Genomic DNA, 22,476 nt, shown 5'->3' with positions numbered 1-22,476 from the left:
TTAATAATAATAATGATAATAATAATAATAATAATGCTTTATTTATAGATGGTGACTCATTAGTCAAGGACTATTCTCCCTTGAGGCCCTCTTAAGGAGAGTATAAAAATGCACATTATATGAAGATAGCAACAACCATGACTATATTATGCTAGGAACATTGTGCCATATTTGAAAAAAATTATTTGGAACTTATCTGTAAATTGTTATTTCAAAATATCATAATAAGCAAAATATGGAGTTTCATGTTTGCAAAATATAAACAGCCTAGACACTTGGGATGAATCTGAATGGCAAAAGTGTTATGAAAAACACTTTCAAACTATGTTATAATTGTGGACCTTTTTATAAAAATGCAGCTGAAGTCTTGCAATAATACAGTGGATTCATTTCTTTTCATGCATGTTAGTTTTCAAGGAACACAATTTGACGTTTTGAAAGCTAATTATATTTTTGGAAGGGGAAAGGTGGGTTCTTCTATTTTAGTCCTTCTATTATGGGAAGGATCAGAGCTTATTGGATCCTAAGGAAAATCTGGCTGCTTCCCTAACGTGGGTCCTTCTGTCATGACAGAAGATCAGTGCTCTTTGGATTTTAATGCAAAATCTGGGTATCTCATTGAAGATGGGTCCTTATATCACAACAGAAGATCAGTGCTCTTTGGATTTTAATGCGAAATCTTGGTATCTCACTGAAGTTGGGTCCTTATATCACAACAGAAGGATCAGTTTGTATTTCATGTTATTTAGCAGATTTTAAGTTGTTTCCTTGGAAACTAATAAATTCAGGGTTGCATAGTTTGCATTTTGCATTGTTTGTTTCGTTTATTAAATGCTGCCAAACTGTAAAAAAATTTCAGATACATGTATCAATTTTCCAGTTCTAATATTTGGACAAAGTTGATTCTAATTTTCAGTATTATTTTCAGTTCTACCTAGTATTCAAAGTTAATTGCGTTTCTTGAACTTCCAGAAGCAAACCCAGAACATACCTGGCCTCTTGTGAGTGATACAGAGACTTCCAAAGCAAACCTCAAAAGCTTACCCTCATCCTGAATGAAATATTTCTTTGCTTTCTGCTAGCAGACTTGAAAAAGCCATCCTTTTTCTTAGTAACACACTTCTTTCACTTCCACAAGGAGATCCAGAAAGGCTTGGCTTCTCCTTCAGTGACACTACTTGGACTAACACTGTTTTACCGGGTGAGTAGCATCAATTTACTACATTTTTGTTTTTGACCTATAATTATCAGGTTCTCTTCAAAGTTGTGTCTGATCACTTAATTATTGTTAAGTATAAACTATATGCATGTAACATCCACTATACCAAAAGTAATGAGAGCTTCAGTCTTGATCTACATATACTAACCTGGCAAGGGGTTTATGGGGAAAATCGTATTATAATTAAAATTGTATTCCTTTCTGTATTAAGGGTTTGGCTATTTACATAATATTTCACCTGCCAAACAATGCTCTTTACATGTTTGGGCTAGCCGGGCTTGGGAATTTTGATTTCCTGGGTATATCAGGTACCTTTACTAGCATGTGTGTTGTTAAACTGGTCATTTCATTGGAAAAAAACTAGAGAACCAGTGGAAAGCCACAGACCTTGGATAGGTAATAATAATAATGAGGACTTTGTAATGCGGCTAATCTTTAGAAGCTCTAAGCACTTTACAACATTAGACAACACCTATAAGATAAAAAACATATAATGATACGATTACAAACACAAACACCATGAAATTAGAAAACAGAAAAAACATGCTGAGAATATTTACGGTAGGAAACATTATTAGGTCTTTAAGTTTGTTCATGCAGTCGAAATAAGTGAATTTTGAGAGCACTCTTGAATGTGATCACTGTGTCTTTGTGTCTAAGTTCAGTGGGCAATTCATTCCACGTTGCTGGGCTCTGCTATGCAAAAGAACACTGTCCATATGACTTTGTTTTCATAGTGGGAATAATGAGTATGCGATTGTCAGAAGAGGATCATAAGTATCTTGCTGATGTGTACACATCGGCGAGGTTGGATAGGTATGTTGGACAAGAGTCCGTCAGTGAAACATAGCACAGAGAACAAATTTTGTGTTTGATTCTGGATCGAATGGATAGCCAGTGTAGGGTACAGAGCAGCAGGGAGGTGTGCTCTGATCGTAGTACTCTAAGTATGATTCGAGCACTGTGTTTTGAACTTTTTGAAGTAGATATTGAGATGAACCAGACAGAAATGAGTTACAATAGTCCAGTCGTGAAAATACTAATGAACACACAAGTGTTTTAGTGGCATCAACTGAAAGATATTTGTGAATGGAGCTGATGCGTCTCAGCTCAAGATATGCAGCCTTGCATATGTTCATGACATGTTGGTGCAACATGAGAGTACTGTCCAGAGTAACACCTAGGTTTCATACTGATTGTGTGAATTTAATGTTGGTGTTGCTGATATTTATTGTTTGAGGTAAAGGATGTGAATGAGAACGTCTTTATGTTGTAATCAAAATGACCTCAGTTTTATCATCATTCATCTATAGCTTGTTACATGTCATCCATGATTTCACATCAGAAATGTGCCTCTCTACACCTTGGATGGTAGCATCAACTTCACACTCAGTTGGGTGGCTAGATTTGTATATTTGGGTGTCATCAGCGTACAATTGGTGAGACACTGGATGATGATCTATGACACTAGAGCGGCTGAGTGTATAGAATGAAGAGAACAGGTCCAAGAACAGAACCATGTGGAACACCACAACATAGATCAACTGGGCTGGAGTGTATTCCATTTACAGACACAATTTGTGTCCTGTTCACCAAGTAGGACTTGAACCACAGTAAGGCTGAAATTTGAATGCCAAATACATGCTGGAGACGGTGAAGTAATATATCATGGTCTATTGTGTCAAATGCTGCAGATAAATCAAGGAGGGTGAGGATTATAATCTTTCTGCTATCCAAATAATCACTCATCATAAACTAGGAATTGAACAGAGGAGTATAAATTTGTTAAGTTACATGTTACTACAATACTATCCAGGACTAAAATGTCTGCATATGAATGAATATCATGGTTTCCTGTCATTTCATGATGAATATAATTTGACTAAGTACTAGTTGGTAATGTTTGGCCCAAGGATCAATATTAGGAATATTAGCCATGTATAAACAAAAATCTTAATGCATTAACCTCAAGTGTCATTCGCTTAAATTTGTCTTTTTTCATACTCTGTAAGTAGTTGCATTTATGTTGAGGTCACATCATTAATAACTGTGTGAATCTATTTGTTAAAGAGTTCAATGAAACATTTAGAATTGGGATAAAAAACAACACAAATGCTGATAATTCTGTGCAACTAGTTTCGCATTTAATGTATGCTTCTTCAGGCACAAAATGTTTTAAAAGAAACGGATGACGTCTTTATATTTTAAAATAACAATTACATCATTATGCAACGTCAAAAATGATATGCATCATCATAACAATTTTATGTATTATAATAATAATAATAATAATAATGCTTTATTTATAGAGGGTGACTCATTAGTCAAGGACTATTCTCCCTTGAGACCCTCTTAAGGAGAGTTTAATAATGCACATTATATGAAGATAGCAATAATTACTGTTTATTTTAACATGTTTAGTATCAAAATACTAAATTCCATCATCTATTAGAAACACATACATGCTCGTGTTATCTCTTCATAAATACTCTAATATTTTCAGCAAATTTGGCAGTATATTTTTTACCCTACATTTTTTATTTGACCCCCAGTTCTGACACCAAGGTTGTTTTTTTTTTTACCCTCAGTTTTACACCCCTGAGGGATACACTGTTGGAAGCTCTTTTTAAATTGCTCTGTTCATGGTTTTGGTGCTAGAAGGTTTCCATGTGATGGAATTGAAAAGATACATGAGTCTCTGATGAAACCTGAATCAGTAAAATAATAAAAATAATACAGAAACAGTCATACATATAATTATTTTGTTATAAAGGATATACAATTTATGAATTAAAAAAAATATTCTATACAATATTATATAGTGTGTCATGTTTGCTAAGCCCAGGTATTAAGACATGTATAATTACTGTGGCCATGTGTTAAATGTCTAAACATTGTTGCGGGCTAGAGTTAGAAAAAGCTTGATACTTTGAATTTTAAATTTACTTAATTATTTAGTGTCAAGCCAGACTCTTCACATCATGTTGTATATACTGTATATATTGTACATAACAGATAGAAGGCCTCAAGGTAGATTGGTTCTGTAACTAAGAAGGCCTCAAGGTAGATTAGTTCTGTAACTAATTGAGTTACCTTCTCTAAATAAAGTCTTTATTATTATTATTATTATTATTATAATAAATTGCATCACATCAGTACATATTCCTAATCCCATTATACTAAACAATATCACAATATTACTCCAAATTACCACACTTAGGAACAAATTCAGATACATGGTTTAAATGTCTTTTTTATTTACTTTTATAAATTAATACGTTTACATTTATTTAGTTTAAAGTTTTATTAAAAAACGTTTCCATGTTTTAAATTTTTGCAAATTCCCATTTGCTGAGGAGAAAATTGTTGATCTCCAAGGTCAGAAAATTTGACTGGTTGTTTTTAGATTTAAATTTTTGGACAACTCCTGGCTTAATATCTTAGGGGCTTTGGGGGAAAAAATATAAATATGTAATAATGAAACCATGATAAATCTAGTGATGTTAATTATACTTTGAAAATGCCTTTTTCAACATACCTTGAGCATAGCTTCAAGAAAGTTACTGGATTGAACAGAGGCACTTGATTCTGGGGGAAACTAATGTTAACACTCACCAATTAACACAAAGTAACTAACTCTTGCAGATCACAATCTGAGCATTCAGTCACTCATAACTTACACCACTGTAAAGAGGACATTCCACACCTTTCATCATTACCATTTAAGTAACCTTACTGATATAGAAGGGCCAATTTTTCATAAAGTTTATCCGTTGCTTTGTGTCTTGTACACACAGGCACAGAGTGAATGCCATTAGAGCGGGATTGCTTTAGTCATTGGTTCTTTCCTTAATGAGTCTTTTCAAACATCACTTCAAGTTGATCTAAACAAAAAGTTATGTAGGACTTGTGATTCCAAATTGTCTAGCCAAATTAAAAATGTGGAAAAAAGTTATTTGAAAATCAGCCCCAGCTACATGCTTTCACAAGTTATTGGTGATACTCACTTCTTAGAAAACTGTATCTCAGTCAGTTTTTGAGCTATGAGTCTAATATTTTGTAAGTCATCATCCCTCAACACGTACATCAGCATATATTTTTTACAGATTTTTTTTAGGGAGTCAAATTTCCAACTTTCCAAAATCTGGCCCACTTGATATGGAATGACCCATTAGCTGACTTCTGCTGCTTGATATATCTACAGTTATACCATGTATGTTCTTTATCTGTTTAAGGTTAACTCTCACAAAAGACTTTTTTACAGTTGGAATTATTTTCATGATTATGTAAGACAGCATTTTTGGATAGCACACATCCTTAGAAGCTGGAATATCCTCTCTCAGCCTAGAAATAATGTTATCAAGGCCTGTGTTTTTCTTTCCTTCAATCATAAGATTCTCAGGCAACCTAGATTTAATGTAATGAAAAAGTCCTTTAAAAAACTGTCGCCTGTTACTGAGAAGGTGGAGATAATGTCATAAAATGTAAGATACAAATATTTATGGGGATAACATTTGATAGAAGTGAAGGAATATGTAAGTACACATAAAACATATACATAGAAATTGTATATTAATATGTTACAGTTTTCAGTTTAAAAAATGTATATTTTACTAAAAACTAGCAATTTACGTTTTCCTTTTTTTTTGAGGAGTGTTGATGCAAGTTTCCAATAATTTTACATGACCTGGAAGGTCATGTAGATTGTCTACATTTAGATCTGATGAAGTAATTAATCACTGAAAAATTATAATGGTTATTATGGAGTGACAAGATAATGACACAGAATGCCTAGACATATGCATACCAATATCCATTTGTCTACCTCCTGTATTTTTGGCCAAGATAAGGAAACAATGCATTTATCTAAGAAAAATACAAATGCAAACATATCCATATGTACAACATTGAAAAATAGGTGCTTTGCCTTGAAAATATATTTAAGTCATCTACACATGCATAGAGATAGCTATACCAAATATGTGCTCTTATGTCAATCATGATAACGATACTTTCGTGGGTAAAAGTCACAGTCCAAAAGTAACCAAAATTAAAGAAATAGTATTTTTAAAATTGCAGTAATAACTTGTATTTTGATCATCTACTTTTTACAGTGAAAAAGCGTAAGATTTGATTGCTGTAAATTTAATATTGTTGGGGAGTGGGTGCACTTAACAGACTTGGAATTGTCCATATGAGCATGCAGATGAATGGAAGGTTAAACAACCACTTCACTCTGAATTGGTGTGTGGGGAGGTTTTTTTTAACAAGGTCCTTTTTTAAATCTAATTTCTCTCAATAATTTTTTCTTCATAATAATACATTGTAGTCTAATCTTTTTTTAAATGATCCACATTTCAGGGCAAGAAATATTTTTGGAATCTATTTGACAACTTGAAATTTGGTTCCAAAAAATGACTAGGATATTATCCCCACCCCACCCCCTTTTTTGTTTAAATACAACAAATACCATTCACACAATGACATTTGATTCAGGGGGAAAATAATAGCCCAGTTAATTGGAATGTGTGTTATCATTAGTTTCCCCTGGAATCAAGTACATGTGCATTCACAGGGATGGAGATATTTGAACTTAAACATAAATGTCTAGCCGTCACATACGATGTTGTGATTGAAATTTCTGCCATTTTCTACAGTATTAAACTGCGTTTCTTATGCTTTATCGGTGCTAAAGATTTTTTTTACAATATCTGTTTCAAGAAAAAATATTTCGAATTTCCCTCATGAAATATGGTCTTTGGAAAGTCACTTATTTTATGAAAATATCTAAGGGTCATGACCGCTATGATACATGTATAGTAAATAAGTAGATTACTTGAGAAAATGTACAAAGGTTTATTTTCCGAATGAGCATGAAAGAAAATAAATTTGAATTGTTGTTATTCACCAGTATTCATTGTTTATATACATAATGCCCAGTAGTCGCATTTACACCAGAAGTTGGGTTATGTTCTGTGTGCCTGTGTGAAGCAACATATATACTTCGCATAAAAAAGGATCTTCTAAATCAGTATTGTTACTTAAATTGTACATGGATGAATGTCTTCTTTTACAGTGGTGTAAGTTATGAGTGACTGAATAAGTAGATAGTATCAAAAATTTGATTGGAGTCATGGAGGGGTCAGATTGTGACCTGCAAGAGTTAGTTGCCTTGTATTAATTGGTGAGTGTACACATTCGTTGTCTTCCAAATCAACTTGCCTGTGGGATTGAACTATTACTAATGCAGGGGGAATCAAGGTATGATTGCATGAACAAGAAGTCATGCTCATTTGCATTAATCTCCTATGTGGATGTTCAACTTTGAATGGGATAAAGAAGTAACATTAAATAAATTTTATTCATAGGTTGTACATATGACATTTCTTCACAATGATAATTTAGCATGATATAAAATTTAACTAAAACCTGAATTGACACCCTTTTTTCTACTGTCTTTTACATGTATGAAAGCACATATTTGTATGGGAATCAGATAAAAGATATGACATACCAAATAGAAGATACATATGAAGTTACATAGCTGCCTCCAATTTATTGGACTTGTGTCACGGTTTTTTCTCCTGCCAGTGTTTTACCAGGCTTTGTTTATAAATAACGTCATTGTCACATCTCAGGTTATGTTTGTAGTACAACTTCCCAACCACAGGTGCATTCTCTCTTACATCATAGCGCCCAACCAAACCAGTTTAAATAGGATCACCCCGCTTGCTTGACTGTGCCTAAAAATGTCGAAGGGCGTTATCATTGAATTTGCCAGTAAGCATTTTTCGAGGAATTTATACAATAATCTTCAATAGAATTTTGATGGACAAGTTGTGAAATAAAGTGAATCAATGCCATTTAAATGTATGTGTAATAAAATTTTCTAAAATGATAACCTATAGCTTTAAAAAGTGACTTTGAGCACGTACATGAACTACATGAGTTGTACAATAGTAAAGGAGAAAACTTTGCGTTTTGCAAATTGTATAATTGTAATTGCACTATTGAGCATTGACATAAAACAGCATGAAAAAGCTAATAAACATCAACTTGCTGCTTCATCATCAACAACACAGCCTAAACGTATGACTTTCATAAATACCAGAGAAAACCTTGATGTAATTCATTGAAATGAACCTTCCTTTTTCAGTTGCTAGTGTTGCTGGAGATTTATTTTGCACACTTTTTCCAGACAGTAAAATTGCAAAGGATTAGTTGCATGCTAGAATGAAAACTGTTCAGTAAAAAAAATCACAGAATTCAGATCATCAGTGAAAGGAGGTATATAGGAATTCATGATGATTGATAAAAACAAAGCTTGGAAAAGCCTGTGTCTGAGTGTGAGTATGTTGCACTTTTGCACCTTCTGAATGGACACCCAAATGGAACAAGGTGCCTGTTCAGAAGGTGCAAGAGTGTATCACATGCATCTTTGATGTTAAAAATCAGTATTTGTTCATGAAAATCAGTATTTTTGTCATGAGCAGTCAGCATTCATATACCCAGAGGTTTGCAGCTATGATGTTGTCCCAGACATTTCCTTCAGGTACCACTATAGTATGACATTTGCAGTGTATTAAAACAACAGATATGCACCATTGAATGAAATGAGGAACAATTTCTAATTTTTAATGTCTCTTCCTCAGTAGGTAATGGACAAACTTGAACCATTTAAGTAGCTGGTGTTAGAGAAAATGGCAGCAAGTTCTCCGGGTCAGGATATTAAAGATCCTGGATACAGAAATTGGCTGAAAGTGGGACTGGCCCTCTGGTACATGAAGAGAGCTCTTGACTCATTTGTCAGAACGGAAGTCAACCTGATACATGAGGAACTGAAGAAAAAAATATATCATGGTACTCGTGTTCCACATCCAAAATGCAGAAGTTGTAGTGCTAGGGATATTACACAAAATGAGCACAAGGTGTGGGGATTTTGGAAGACAAGGCATTGCCAAGCAGGGTGTCATGTTTGGTTGGATAAGTTGCTTAATCTTTTTGATAATCCTAGTTCGGATAGAATCTACTGGAACAACTGTGATGTGACTTCATGGGCCTACAATGCTTGGGAGTGTGCTAAGGCTTTTATGCCCAGGGGCCAGAAACCAACCAACACAGATCCCAAAGAGAGTGATCACCAGGCGCTGTTAACATTAATGGCAAATTGTAGACACTTTCATGGGTTGCTTTCCCCTATTGGACTTAAACAGACACACAAAGTAAGTTTTTAAATTTGGTTAAAACATGCTGTTTCTGTCATACTAGCTTAATAATACATTCTTATTTGACACTGATATTCTGGACAAATAATTTTAACAGCCCATAATGTTTGCTCCACATTCCCTATAAAAGGGATACTTTAGAGTCTCTTGGGTTTCATTTGTAGGGTATATTCTCTCTTTCAGGCTCTGACCAGCCAATTATTTCATTATTTATTACAACATATTTCATGCTTATTGCATCATTATAACATCAAACATTTTAAGTATTAAAATCTTTAAAATAACTGTTTTAATTTCATACTGTTAATGAGAGATGCATTCTTTTATTAGTTTAAGAAGTAGAGCAATGCATAACAAACTATGTATCATATCCATTATAACTGTGTTTTCTCTAAAAATTTCTGCACACCTGTCAAATAAATTGTACATTTTATTTCCATCATATTGAAGCCAGTCATTTTATTCTGGATCATTAGGAGTTCCATTATTACGTTTTCTTATGCAGTGAGTTCACACTTGGTCAGTTGAACTGACACTCTCTGTACTGACCAAGAATTAATCTGGGATTCAATCTGATGGACCACCAGTGCATGAAGATTATCAAATGGGGCCATAAAGAATCAAATATCGGTCACTCATTTTTCTTCTGGATTCTGCCAGTGGTTACATGAAGATTAGATAAATAAATGTACCCGAAAATTATTCTTCAAATAGCAATTAAAATCAGAATTAAGTCAATTTTTTACATAGTAAATATATAATATAACAAGAGATCTTCTTTCCCAGCTTTCTCTGTAATTTAGTTGTCTGTGGAGCAAAAATACATAGTGATCAGCGTGAGTGAGGTCTTTGTTTTTCTGTTATTATTTCTATTTTCTGGCGGATGAGCCTGTACAAAGTATTTACTTTTTCATTTCCTTTTTATGGTTACATTGTGGAGAATTAATCATTGTTTTTCTTGTGAACTTATAGAGGATATTTTCAAGTAACATTGATTTCTAAAGCAAGATTTATACATCTGAATTATGAGTGGGTACGATATTTAAGAAAGAAAAGTGTTCTTAATGAATTGATGTGATATTTAAAAAAGAAAAAGTGTTCTTAATGAATGGATGTGATAATCTAGATATGTGCCTATGTTTGTGGGAAGGACTCGTAAAGATTCTGCAGCACTAGAAAATTTCAAAAATCTACTAGTCCTTCTGAATACAAGGACATTTTTTTTAAATTCCAGGCTTGTTGTTTTATTGAAATAGCAAAAAAATTCTATTAATTATTTATGCATTAAAATAAAATAGCATCAATCACAGTTCCATAATAACAATATAAATATAACTTTATTAAATGGTTTATCTACAAGCACTTATTTATTAATAATTTACTGGTACCATAAAAACTGGCTCATTTTGTGATTCAGAGACTTCAGTTTGGCCAATTGTCTGGCTGAATCTGTGCTTATATTTATATCAAGCATTGTTTTAACTTTGGGAGCCCCTTGGACATTTTCTCAATGATAAGTCTTCAACAGTACTTGCCCACAATAAATAATCTGGCCAAGTGTTTGTCAGGAATTTAGCAGCTAAAATACATTTTCAAGTTTAAAGTTACTTTCCCTGTCTTCTTGTTTTTTTTAAAACTCTAGACCAGAGGAGCTTATGGCATGATTTTCATCCATCATTAAGTTTGTTGTTGCTACTTTTCCTACTTGGAGGATTGCCATGATACTTTAAAGACTTGTTCATCCTTTGCTCTAGTTAATCTTGTATGAAAATGATGTTGCTAATAAAACTGATTGGTGGAATGTTTAATGTTATGATGTTCATATAACCTTTCATCCATCTGTCATAATTCTGAATTGTCCACCATTCACAGCTACTAGACTTTGTGGATAACTTGCACAAAGTCATGTAAAAATAATGAAACTTATATGTATTAATTACAAAGGTTAAAGGTCTATGGTTGAGGTGAACATGACTGAAGAAGAAAAATGGTTTAGACAAGATGACTCCAATTCTTCACTAGCTTCATTAATCAAATGTTGTGGATGGCTTATATTAAGGATAATGAAGAAACCTATTGATTTGGTGATCAAAAGGTCAAAGGCCAAAGTTGCTGTGTGAAAGAAAAAGTAGTTTTAGTACCATAACTTGAGTTCTCGACCATTTACAGTTACCATTCTTTGTGAATGGCTAGTACTTGGAAGGAAAATGCTTATCAGTTTGGAATCAAAGAACACGGTCACTGAGACTGAGAGAAGGAAGATTGATTTTGGGTCCAAACTCAATAGCACTGTAAGTGGAAAAAAATAGCGCATAATAAACTGAAGTCTTGATCATGCACCTTGACTAAAATTTATGGAATGGCTTGTACTTAAAGTGTAGGACAGGCTTATAAATTTTTTATTTGAAAATTCATTAGTCAGTGTCAGTTACAATCAAACTGGGTTTTGCAGTAAACACTTTTATTCTAAGAATAGGTTTCTTGTTAAAACATTTTGGTAGAGTTGCAATTCAGGTAATATAGAAACCTATATATTCTGGGGTTTAAAGGTCAAAGTCTTTGAGACACATCAGACAGTAACCTCCAACATAACCATACTCTGCTAGTACCTATACAGAGGATTATGAAATATATGATGGGTATATAATGTGGGTTTAATGGTAGTCTTGTTTTAATTCATTAGTTAATATCACTTATGATGTTTATAATTGAAAGACAAGTACTCTTACAATAGGTGTTGAATGTGAGGAACACCACTATGCATGCACCCCAGATGGAGCTGACTGATGGAGAAACGATGGGGTTCATAAAAGAAATCATAGATTTGCTTGAAGATCCGAAACATCTTTATCGTCTGCCAGACTGTATCTCTGCTGTGTCATACATCAAGCAGGTATAGTGCTTTACTTATTCATGGGATTATTTTATGGCAATGTGAGATACTGCATTTGAGGGGGAACTATTCCAGGAAATCCTACTGAGCAAGTGAGTGAACTGACAGAATAACTGTTTCATGTGAACTAATTATACTTAGAAAAGTAAATGAACTTGCAAACAGAGACAAGTACACTGGTGCTAGCAGTTGAAGAGAAATATTTTCACTCACAACTATGCAATAAAAATGATCGATTTACTTGATGACTTAAAAAGACTAAAGATTTTTATGCTTTTCAGAGTTTCAATAAAAATCAGTCATATCAAGAATGCTTGAAAAGTTGTAGGCAATTCATCTGATGAACTATTTGACATATTGTTGAAGGTTTCCTTATTGTCACCAGTATTTCATTAAAAACTTACTAGGAAAGCTGGATCATAATGCCTATAAGATTTTATAAGGAATACTATATCAGTCAAGTGAGTAAGGTGAGTTACAAGTTGATTACACTATTAGTACAGAGAACTTTATATTAATCCCCACAGGTAAATTAAATGTAAAATAAATGTATGACTTTCAAATCACTGCACTGGTGGCCTTGTCATAGAGGTGCTCTATTACTGTGATGAGGTTGGCATTGATGTTGTACAGTACTCTGTCCATCTTTTCAGAATATTTTTTCTTCTGTGAGGCAGTTTCTGGCTTTGTCCTGTAAGAAGGTAACCCGCCATTGTTTTGTGCTTGTTAGAACATGGACCAGTTGGTATGCTTTCCTGCTGTTGTTCCTTTTCAAGTTTCTCTCAGTGTCTTCGGACATTTCTTCTGTCCAGTTTTCTTTTGCATTTTTCAAGCTATTCTTGACTTCCCGGTTGACTGCCTTGTACTGCTCTGCCCCTTTCATATCATTCTTTTTCTTCTTCAGTTCCCTCCCCTTGTCACACAGGTTCAGAACCTCAGCTGTGACCCAGGGTTTCTTGACTGGGCGATGTCTACCAAGGATATTGCTGGCTGTTTCGGTCGTTGCTGTATTGAAGGTGGTGATCAACATGTCCATGTTGGTATTGTCATATATATATATATATATATATATATATATATATATATATATATATATATATATATATATATATATAATGCTCTCTGGCATTTCTGTGCACCTAATGTTTTTGTCACCATGAGATCCTCAATGCTTGCATGCATATGCATCATTAAACGTCTTATTGATGATCAACCGTCAACTCTTGTCTGTAAATTGCAGGCCTACCTGTAGATCTTACCACACTGGAAACTTTATGTGGGGGTTACACTCCAGATAGGAACAGTTGCTCTTTTTTTTTACCACCTTCAAGTTTGCCAGGCTTATATAAACAACTGATTGTCACATTGCTACCCAGCAACAGTCTCACTGGTCTCTTAGCCGGTATTGTGTTTCTTCGAGATAGCATCAGTGGGTTTTATAGCAAATCCATGCATGACTTCATTTAGCACAGCTGTCAGGCGCTGTAGTCTTATAACTAATTCATGATATCAAGTGTCCTCCATCATTAATTCCTGGGTTACTGATGCCCAGACAATCGCTTAGCAAGTGTTTGATAAAATCGCTCAACGATTACCAGATCACGATGTATGGCGGCATGTCCATGTTTGATTTCAACATTATGTTGTTGCATTAGCGATGTTACTGCACAAATAAATTCTTTACCAGCAGTTGTGACCATTGTAAAGGTCCACATTGATAAATTTGTTCAAACACGGCTGTGACTTAAGTTGCTGTTTTATTTGGCAATGGTTCTGCTTCTGTGTATCTACTTCAACGTCAGTACTTATTTATATGTGGGTTTGAGTACCTTGTCATGGGGCAAAAACAACATATCTGCCTGATGAACTTCGTTGGGGGTGCTAACATCAAGCCATGCACATTGAATCATTTTAGATGGTGGCAGTTAATTTGCCATATTGCCTGTTAGGACAACCAGTCTGCGGCAACACCATGTGTGACACCTGCTGCATCAGCGAGTTTGCTAATTGCCTTTCCAGTATCCTCTTGGACTATAATAAATTTATTCCATTATTATCAGACAATCAATTGCCCATCCTGGGGGATTTTACCCCAACTGCTAGTTTGTCGATCATCGCAGATCTTACCAACAAGTTGGCAAGCGATTCTAGCATGTTTTTATGTTTTATAAGCATGCAAATCAGCTTGACGTCAGTGATACGTCATTGTCACCGATCTTTATTTTTAAAAGCAATATCATGAGCATGGCATGCTTGATCAATCGCATTCACTGGAAATTCATCAGCTCCTGGTCAATTTTCCTTGTCAAGTCTGATATCAAGTCGGGTTACAGTACCACATTAATTATATCCTGGAAGATGTTTTTCACCAGGATACTTAGCCCATGGAGTAATTTTCCGACTGTCAGGGTGATGTCACCACCACAACTTTGCCCACTAGGAATGCTCACAAACGCATATATTTTGGGCCACATTTTAAGCATGTACCTGTAAGTGGCTGTTGATGATTCCTTGTTGTTGCCGCTCTTGATCCAATGATATCAGTGATCATCTCGCATCAAACACGATATAGACTCATGATTATATGTGATAATAATATATTCCTACAACACGAAAGTGATTGACTTTTCTGTGACACAAGAGCAAGGACCAATCAAGCATCATCCATCATTACTGTGCAATAATCATCGGTTCGTCTGCATCTGCTAAATCTCATTTGCTACTCAACCTGATAATGAGGTGACTCAAATGAAACATACTTTATTTAGTAGCGCCATCCAGAGACAACCATCAATGTTATGATGTCCTCAAAGAATTCAATGAAGCTGCAAAGGATTCCTTGAAACACAAGCATTACACCTTGTGTGTGTGTGTGATTTGGATTTTTAACATAGCTTTAACAATTTTTCAGTCATATAGCTACGATGTCTGCAGTGTGACAGTTTATAGTGATGTCTAGCACTAGGGCATCATGCCACAGACATGTAGTATGATGTCCCACCCAGTCACATTATCCTGACACCAGGTCGACCAGTCCTAACACTAACCTCTTAATGCTGAGCGCCAAGCGAGGAGGCTGTTAGTACCATTTTTTTAAGTCTTTGGTATGACTTGGCCAGGGATGGAACCCACAACCTCCCGCTTCCGATGCAGATGCTCTAACCACTAGGCCACTGGAGCAGTTCATTCCACTTTCAAGATGTTGTTGAATTTATCACTGGCATCAATCCTGCATTGTTGGTCACAGATCTTGATGGCAGCATCAGTAATCTTGTGCTTTGTGATGATTTCATGCTTGACAAACAGATCCAGCCAGAATATTTTCCCAAAGCAGGAATAAAAACATGGATATCATTTATGTTACGCAGCGATACCCTCAGAACCCCAAAGTGATCAGATATAACTGTAATTTTTGGGTTATCTTTAACAGCGTTGATATACATATCATGCAAAATATACATTAGACTTGGTGCCCCAGTGACATAGACATAAATAAGTTTAAAAACTTTTTTGCAAATGCTCAGAAAACCCCTCATGGATTCATTGCAATTAAATCACACAATCCTAGAACACAATATCACATTGGTCTTGATAAAATCTTTTGTTGAGCAACCATTTAGCACATAGATTATATACTAAAATGTACTACATCAAACCATCAACTTAGCGACGTGCCTTAACAACTGTATTATTTTTTTCTAGGGATACTCATGACTTTGTGCAAAGCAACAGTGGCTCAATGATTTCATAACACACATGGGGGGGGGGGGGGCTTGACCCCCACCACCCTTACACTCGTGGACATCACCGACGATGTGCCTGTGGTGGACACAAGGCTCAGATTGGCGTTTTTCATTCAAAATCTCAACATTTTTTAAGGCCTCAATTTTAAAAATGGATCCTTAAAAATGCCCCAAAATGGTTGGTTCACGCCTCCCCCCCTCCTTTTGTTGCTAATGGTTTGGCCTGCCTGGCTGGTTTGGCTTACTAACATTACTGATCCCATGAATTTTGAAATGACACATCCAGAATAGCCATTCATTTGTCCACAGCAAACTTAATAGTAATGAGACAATTATTACTGTGCAATAAGTAAATTCAAAATGGAAGCCAAATGACTAATTAATGTAGATTAGATAACCTCCAATTTGATGAGCAGTACAGGATTAAAATTCATAGAAAATATGCCAGTCCAGCATCAGATAAGGCAATAGAAAGACATTTAAATTTATTTTTCTCAAAATCACTCAACAGAATTTGACCGAAATGGACAGAAAGCATCTAGGTAGCAATGTATTCCAAATATCTACCATCAGATATGGCTGTCTTTTGTAAACATATTTAATCATTCAGCAACGGCTTTTCAAACTGTGACCCATATAGTTTTACCTTATTGTAATAGAAAGGATGCTGTCAGGTATGGTTTTTAATTTAATACAAATGATGCAAATCTGCTGTAGTTTATTGATGTCTTTAAGAAAGATGGAAAAAATACTGATTTCATTTCTTCCCAAAACTGACAAAATTAGAAATCATCCAGGCCATGAGGTCTCTAATTTTGTACTGATCATACCTATCTGCTTTTAGATGTAGACATTGCAAAATTTAGGAAAGTTTTAAATGACTTTTTAAAAATTATTTAATAGAATTTGACCAAATATTACAGAAGGCATCCTGGCATTAAATGTTTATTCAGCAGATGCCCTAGCTAACATCATATGACAATTATTACCAATGATCTAAATTCACTATCAAATATGACTGCCATTAATAGACATGTCAAATCTGTCAAAAATTACTTTTCAAAGCTGTCCCACTGAAATTTTATCACATTTCACAAAAAGCATACTGGTAGGTATGGGTTTAGATTTAGTCAAATAATGCTGATCTGCTGTCATATTTGGCCAGTTTTACCAGTGTTTAATAGAACTGGAATCTTTTTTACTTTATTTCTTTCTTGAAACAGTGCAGATTGGAAATCAAGCATATATACATAGGGGTCTTTCAGTTTTGTTTTTATAATGCATAATATCCTCTATCAAATATGGATATCACAGAAATTAGAAAACCATTTAAAGACTGCTTCTTAAAATATTTGCATTAAAGAATTTGACCAAACTGGACAGAAATTATTCTGACATTAAGTGCTTAGATTCCTTACAACAGATGCATCACATGTGACATTCATTATAAATATAAAAAATCCTCTGAGCAACCTTTTGAAAACTGTTGAACACAGTTCTATCAAATTTTAAAGCATTTTCAAATGGATGGCTTTCAGTGTTGCTACAGAGAAAATAAATATTTAAATAAGGTTTTGGGAAAAACTGCTGAACAGAATTATAGGAAATTTTATAGAAGCATCTAGACATGAAGGTAATTCAGTTGCATGCTGACACACTGTCAAAAGTGGCTACTGTTGCTAAAATTGATAAATGTTTAAATTATTTCTATTAGTATCCTGACATGGAGGACTATCATTTTTGTAAAGATGATTCTAATCTGTCATCAGATACGACCAACGTTATCAAAAATAGTTTAAGCCTCCTGAAATGTTTGTCAGAAACTGCTCAAAATAATTTTTTCAAATTTAGCAGAAAGCTTCCTGGCTTGGAATGCTTTTAAATTTGTTACACTGACTCTCTATAGCTATGATCATAATTTGACCAAATTTGGCAGAAAATGCCCAGCTTTTAATTGTTGTTTTATCTGGAAAGAAATAAAAATGATTTTTTTCTGAAATACCACAGATTAGGTCCATGTATATACTGGTAATTGAATGTGATCCAGTAAAACTAAACATCTACAATACATTTCATATTGTATTCATAAAACAGATTTTCTACGGCAATAATTCTTCTCTTATTACTTAGCATACAGCAATTAAATGTGCATTCTAAATACAACATACGAGTATGTACATTTCAGTAATAATATCATGTATTCATATAATTTTAAGTTTGAGAAAAATGTTAGTAATTCTTAATTCCTCATAAATGTTAGATTAAGCTATTTCTATATTTATGTTGAGTTACTTAATGCTTCCCAATACCTGTCTCTCCCACTGAAATTTACAATATTATTTGATGTATTGTAAGCAAGATTAAGTAAACTCTCACTTTCCGAACAATTTGAGAATTCAGACTAGTTGATACTGGAGCCTGGGCACTGCCTCATGTTTTAACTGGGTTGGTTTCCTGGTCTAATATCAGCAGAGTAATTAGTCTTGATTGTTAATATTTGTAGCTACAATTTTACCTTCTGGGAACATTTAATATGAATTTAACTTCATGACTGTTTTTATTTCATGTATTGTGCATATAGTGTCGTCATGATTAAGTTGATTAGTTTATATAAGTGTGCCTTTTCTGTTCCTTTGGATTACAAAATTGGGACCTTTTGTCAAGGGCACAGTCAAAACATAATTCATATTGGTCCTTGAAACATTAACATGTTTATTTAGTAATTGATTGAAACTAGACCTTTTAATCGTTACCACGTCACTTCTCACAATAAAATCACCTAGCAAAAAAATCCACTTTCCATTCTAATGTCTGCAAGGCTTGTGCACATTGTGTACATCAGTCTGTATACTTGTTTCAGTATTTGAAAGACTCACTCTTGACAAATTCTTATGCCAGATCACAGTACACATGTTGTTTGGTCATTGGTTTTGGTTGGGTTGACCTTTAAAGGGCAAGTAAATGTTTTAATTTAGATCTGAAAAGAAATGATTAGTTGGAACTGTTGCAGAATAGAAACAGTGGATTTTGGACTAAATGAATAATACAAATACAATTTGTGAAAGATAGAAATTTATGAAATGAATTAGTAAAGAAAAATATATGGTGTATAAGTACAATGATTCTCTCATACATTTGATCCAGTCACTCTACACAAACATTCACACATTGAAAATAAACCAAAAATATGAATTCAATATGAAATACAGATTCAAGAAACCTCATGTACTGCAGATACGTTTTAAATAATAATATGCACTATAAGAGAGATTCACATAATCTCACGTATGGTACTACTGATAGGATTCAGATAATCTCAAGGTATTCAAATGTGTTTCAAATAATGTTATGCACAGTAAGTGAGATTCACATAATCTCCTGGAATATAACTAAGATTCAAAATAATCTTATGTAAATAAAAATGTACCCAATTGAAACAACAATTGGTACACACATATGCTTCTTGACCCTTCTACAATCGTACGATTCTTGAACTGATGAACCGCACAGTTTCACCGAGTCCTTGGGTTGGCCCACATTTTTATCGGCCACTCGCACCCTTCACGGATCCACCACGTGTACAGTCATACGTATACACATGTACAGACAGCATACAGCACCCTTGAATTAGCTACGTCTACTTCTGTGGCACTACCACATGTACAGACATACGTACATACATATCGACAGCATGCAGCCCTAAATACTCCAGACAGCTCTAAACAGCTTCAGACAGCTCTAGACAGCTATAATAAAATCAAACTGGTCATAAAAATGGGTTCTGAAAAATCTCTAGATATATGCTAATACATTAAACTCTAATAGCAAGTTGTAATTCAAAGTTCACAATTACACAGTTATCTGCGCTGTATTAAATGCATCATTACACGATATGACATTACAAACTGAATAAGCTCCGCATATCAAATGAAATATAAATTTAACACTTACCCCTATAGCTGGAGAACACAATGGAGAGCATACACTCCTTGATGAGATCCAAAACGACCAGTGTGTCGGTTAGAAATTGATCTTCTTTAAATCCATTGGAGAGTGAGTAATAGGGTAAAATACCCATGCATATCATGTTTTTAATGTCCCTCGTCGCAAGTAATTTCCGGCGAGGTACATGTTAGTACAGTCGCTTACCTGGAAAAACATTTATTCACCCTAGATAACGTTGTACGCATGTATAACGAAAAATAGTCAAATAGTTCTAAGGCAAAACCAAGTTATTTTTTTGCCTAATTCTGTGACAGGAACTTCTTATTTTTCAGTAAATTGCTATTTAACCCTTTCAAACAGGGAAACTTTCTTGTCATCTATAAAAGTTTCTCACTGAATATAATTTTTTTTCTTAATATATTATAGATACGTGATTCCTCAGTAGATGTATTTCTTGACCTTGAACAGGATATAAAAGCTCTGAGGGAAATTCATGGAGATGCCATAGGGAAGCTACAGAATCAGTTTGGCTTACAGAAACATGACTTGGAAAGCATCCATCAGGAGCTTCTACAACATAAGTTAGACATGCGTGCATGTCTGACAGATCTGGAGGAAAATGTTGATACCAGGTTTAGCACTATACAAAAAAATTTACAGTCTGTGGACAGTAAAGTTTCGTGTCAGGATACCAGGAGTCAAAGGATAGAAGAAAATGTACAGTCTATGGAGAGTAAATTGAACACAACCCAGCACCAAGTTTCTTCTCAGGATGCCATGTATCAGAGGATAGTAGAAAATTTACAGTCTGTGGACAGTAGAGTTTCGTGTCAGGATACCAGGTGTCAGAGGATAGAAGAAAATGTACAGTCTGTGGAGAGTAAATTGAACACAACCCAGCACCAAGTTTCTTTTCAGGATACCAGGTGTCAGAGGATAGAAGAAAATTTACAGTCTGTGGATAGTAGAGTTTCGTGTCAGGATACCAGGTGTCAGAGGATAGAAGAAAATTTACAGTCTGTGGACAGTAGAGTTTCGTGTCAGGATACCAGATGTCAGAGGATAGAGGAAAATGTGCAGTCATTAGGTGGAGAAGTTCTACATCTTCGTGAGCAAGTGGTGGAAAGTAGTAAATTCAGTGGCTCTCAGGGTAAGAAAGATATATGTAAATCTATTTATAAAAGTCACAATCAAGATGATCACTTCACCTAATTACATAAACCCAAGCACTGCTATTCGTGGCATGCTTTTTTGCGATGAAAGTAATGCTGTAATCATTTATCCCTCACAGAAACAGTAGTTACCAAATTGCCTCTTCCATGTAACTTGGAAGTGTCCATGCATCATTAAGTGATTGTGCAATCACATGCAAAGCAGTGTATTTATTATTCCTCCGTCACAGCATCACCAACATTCCTTTGCTCTTCATCATTATTCTATTGCATTATCCATCTCATTCTATTACATCATTACCACTTTCCTCCATAACCTTAAAGCTTCATTAATAATTCCCTGCAGCAGTGGCCTCTTAATTTGGTCCTGTCCATCTTTAAGTTCCTTCAAATGTCTACACATGTGTACATTCATCTTTCCACCCAGAGAAGCATGTTAGATGGATTGCACAAATTCATCCTTGTTTTTATTTAACCCTAATTAGATTTTCTTTACGTTATCTTGATTTTTCCATTATTAAGCATTTTTAAATCTTTTGTAGTTAGACTTGTTCCATGAAGACCTTGTTAGGGCTGTTCTATTAAAACATACATGAGATCCAGGGAAGGTACTTTTAAAGTGGGGTACTCACCCATAGATGCAATTTAGAAATTATTTATCATTTTAATATGAGCCCTGAAAATCAGAGTATCCTGGCATATATTTTTAAAAAAGTGCCCTCCCTTGATACCATGTATGTTTAAATGGAACAGCCCTTAGCACAGATGAACAAAACTACACGATTAAAAAAATTATATTTCTGTGTATTCAGAGATGACTAGTTACATTTTCATGCCAATAAAGTCAGTTTTTTCATTTCTTTGGAGAAATTGGAACTTCTTTTGACTCACCTTTTATAAGAACTTGTAACCATGATTGTTAAAAAAATACATGACACAGACAAATGCTTTTATGCATTTGTAGATGACCTGCTTAGACATGCATGCCACTACAGTAATTATCCATTTTTGGACAGTGGGGAGTTACAAGAAAATGTTAACTCAGTGCTTTTCCCAAGGACCCACTGAAACCACAACCCATGTATTACGAGTCTGGGGCTCCAGCAGCTGAGGTTTCATGGCATGTCAGCACACTCCTGGATAGTTGGTGCCAATTAAAAGTATAAATCTAAACATATAAATATAAAACATTTCAAAAGTACTTAAGGAAGATAAATCCTTTGGAAATATGAATTAATACAATGCCAAAGGTACAGATTCTAAAATGCTGTACACAATA

General features: G+C 34.5%; 1 protein-coding gene across 1 annotated transcript in view; it reads left to right on the top strand.

Moving 5' to 3' along the window:
• The window catches only part of LOC149783643 (uncharacterized protein CXorf38 homolog), a 63,142-nt gene extending 41,905 nt beyond the window's left edge, over positions 1-21,237 (top strand). Inside the window, exons 4-7 of the mRNA XM_089932881.1 lie at positions 973-1,201; positions 8,872-9,441; positions 12,179-12,337; positions 20,452-21,237. Of these exons, the coding sequence (XP_089789007.1) occupies positions 8,920-9,441; positions 12,179-12,337; positions 20,452-21,237 (1,467 nt within the window). The 5' untranslated portion in view covers positions 973-1,201; positions 8,872-8,919. The remainder of the gene's footprint in view (positions 1-972; positions 1,202-8,871; positions 9,442-12,178; positions 12,338-20,451) is intronic.
• The last annotated feature ends 1,239 nt before the right edge of the window (positions 21,238-22,476 follow it).

This window comes from Sinohyriopsis cumingii, chromosome 14 (genome assembly GCF_028554795.1).
Source record: "Sinohyriopsis cumingii isolate HCF-2022 chromosome 14, ASM2855479v2, whole genome shotgun sequence".
NCBI classification, from domain to species: Eukaryota; Metazoa; Mollusca; class Bivalvia; order Unionida; family Unionidae; genus Sinohyriopsis; species Sinohyriopsis cumingii.
The sequence above is the reverse complement of the archived record's forward strand: the minus strand, read 5'-3'. Positions and strand labels throughout refer to the sequence as shown.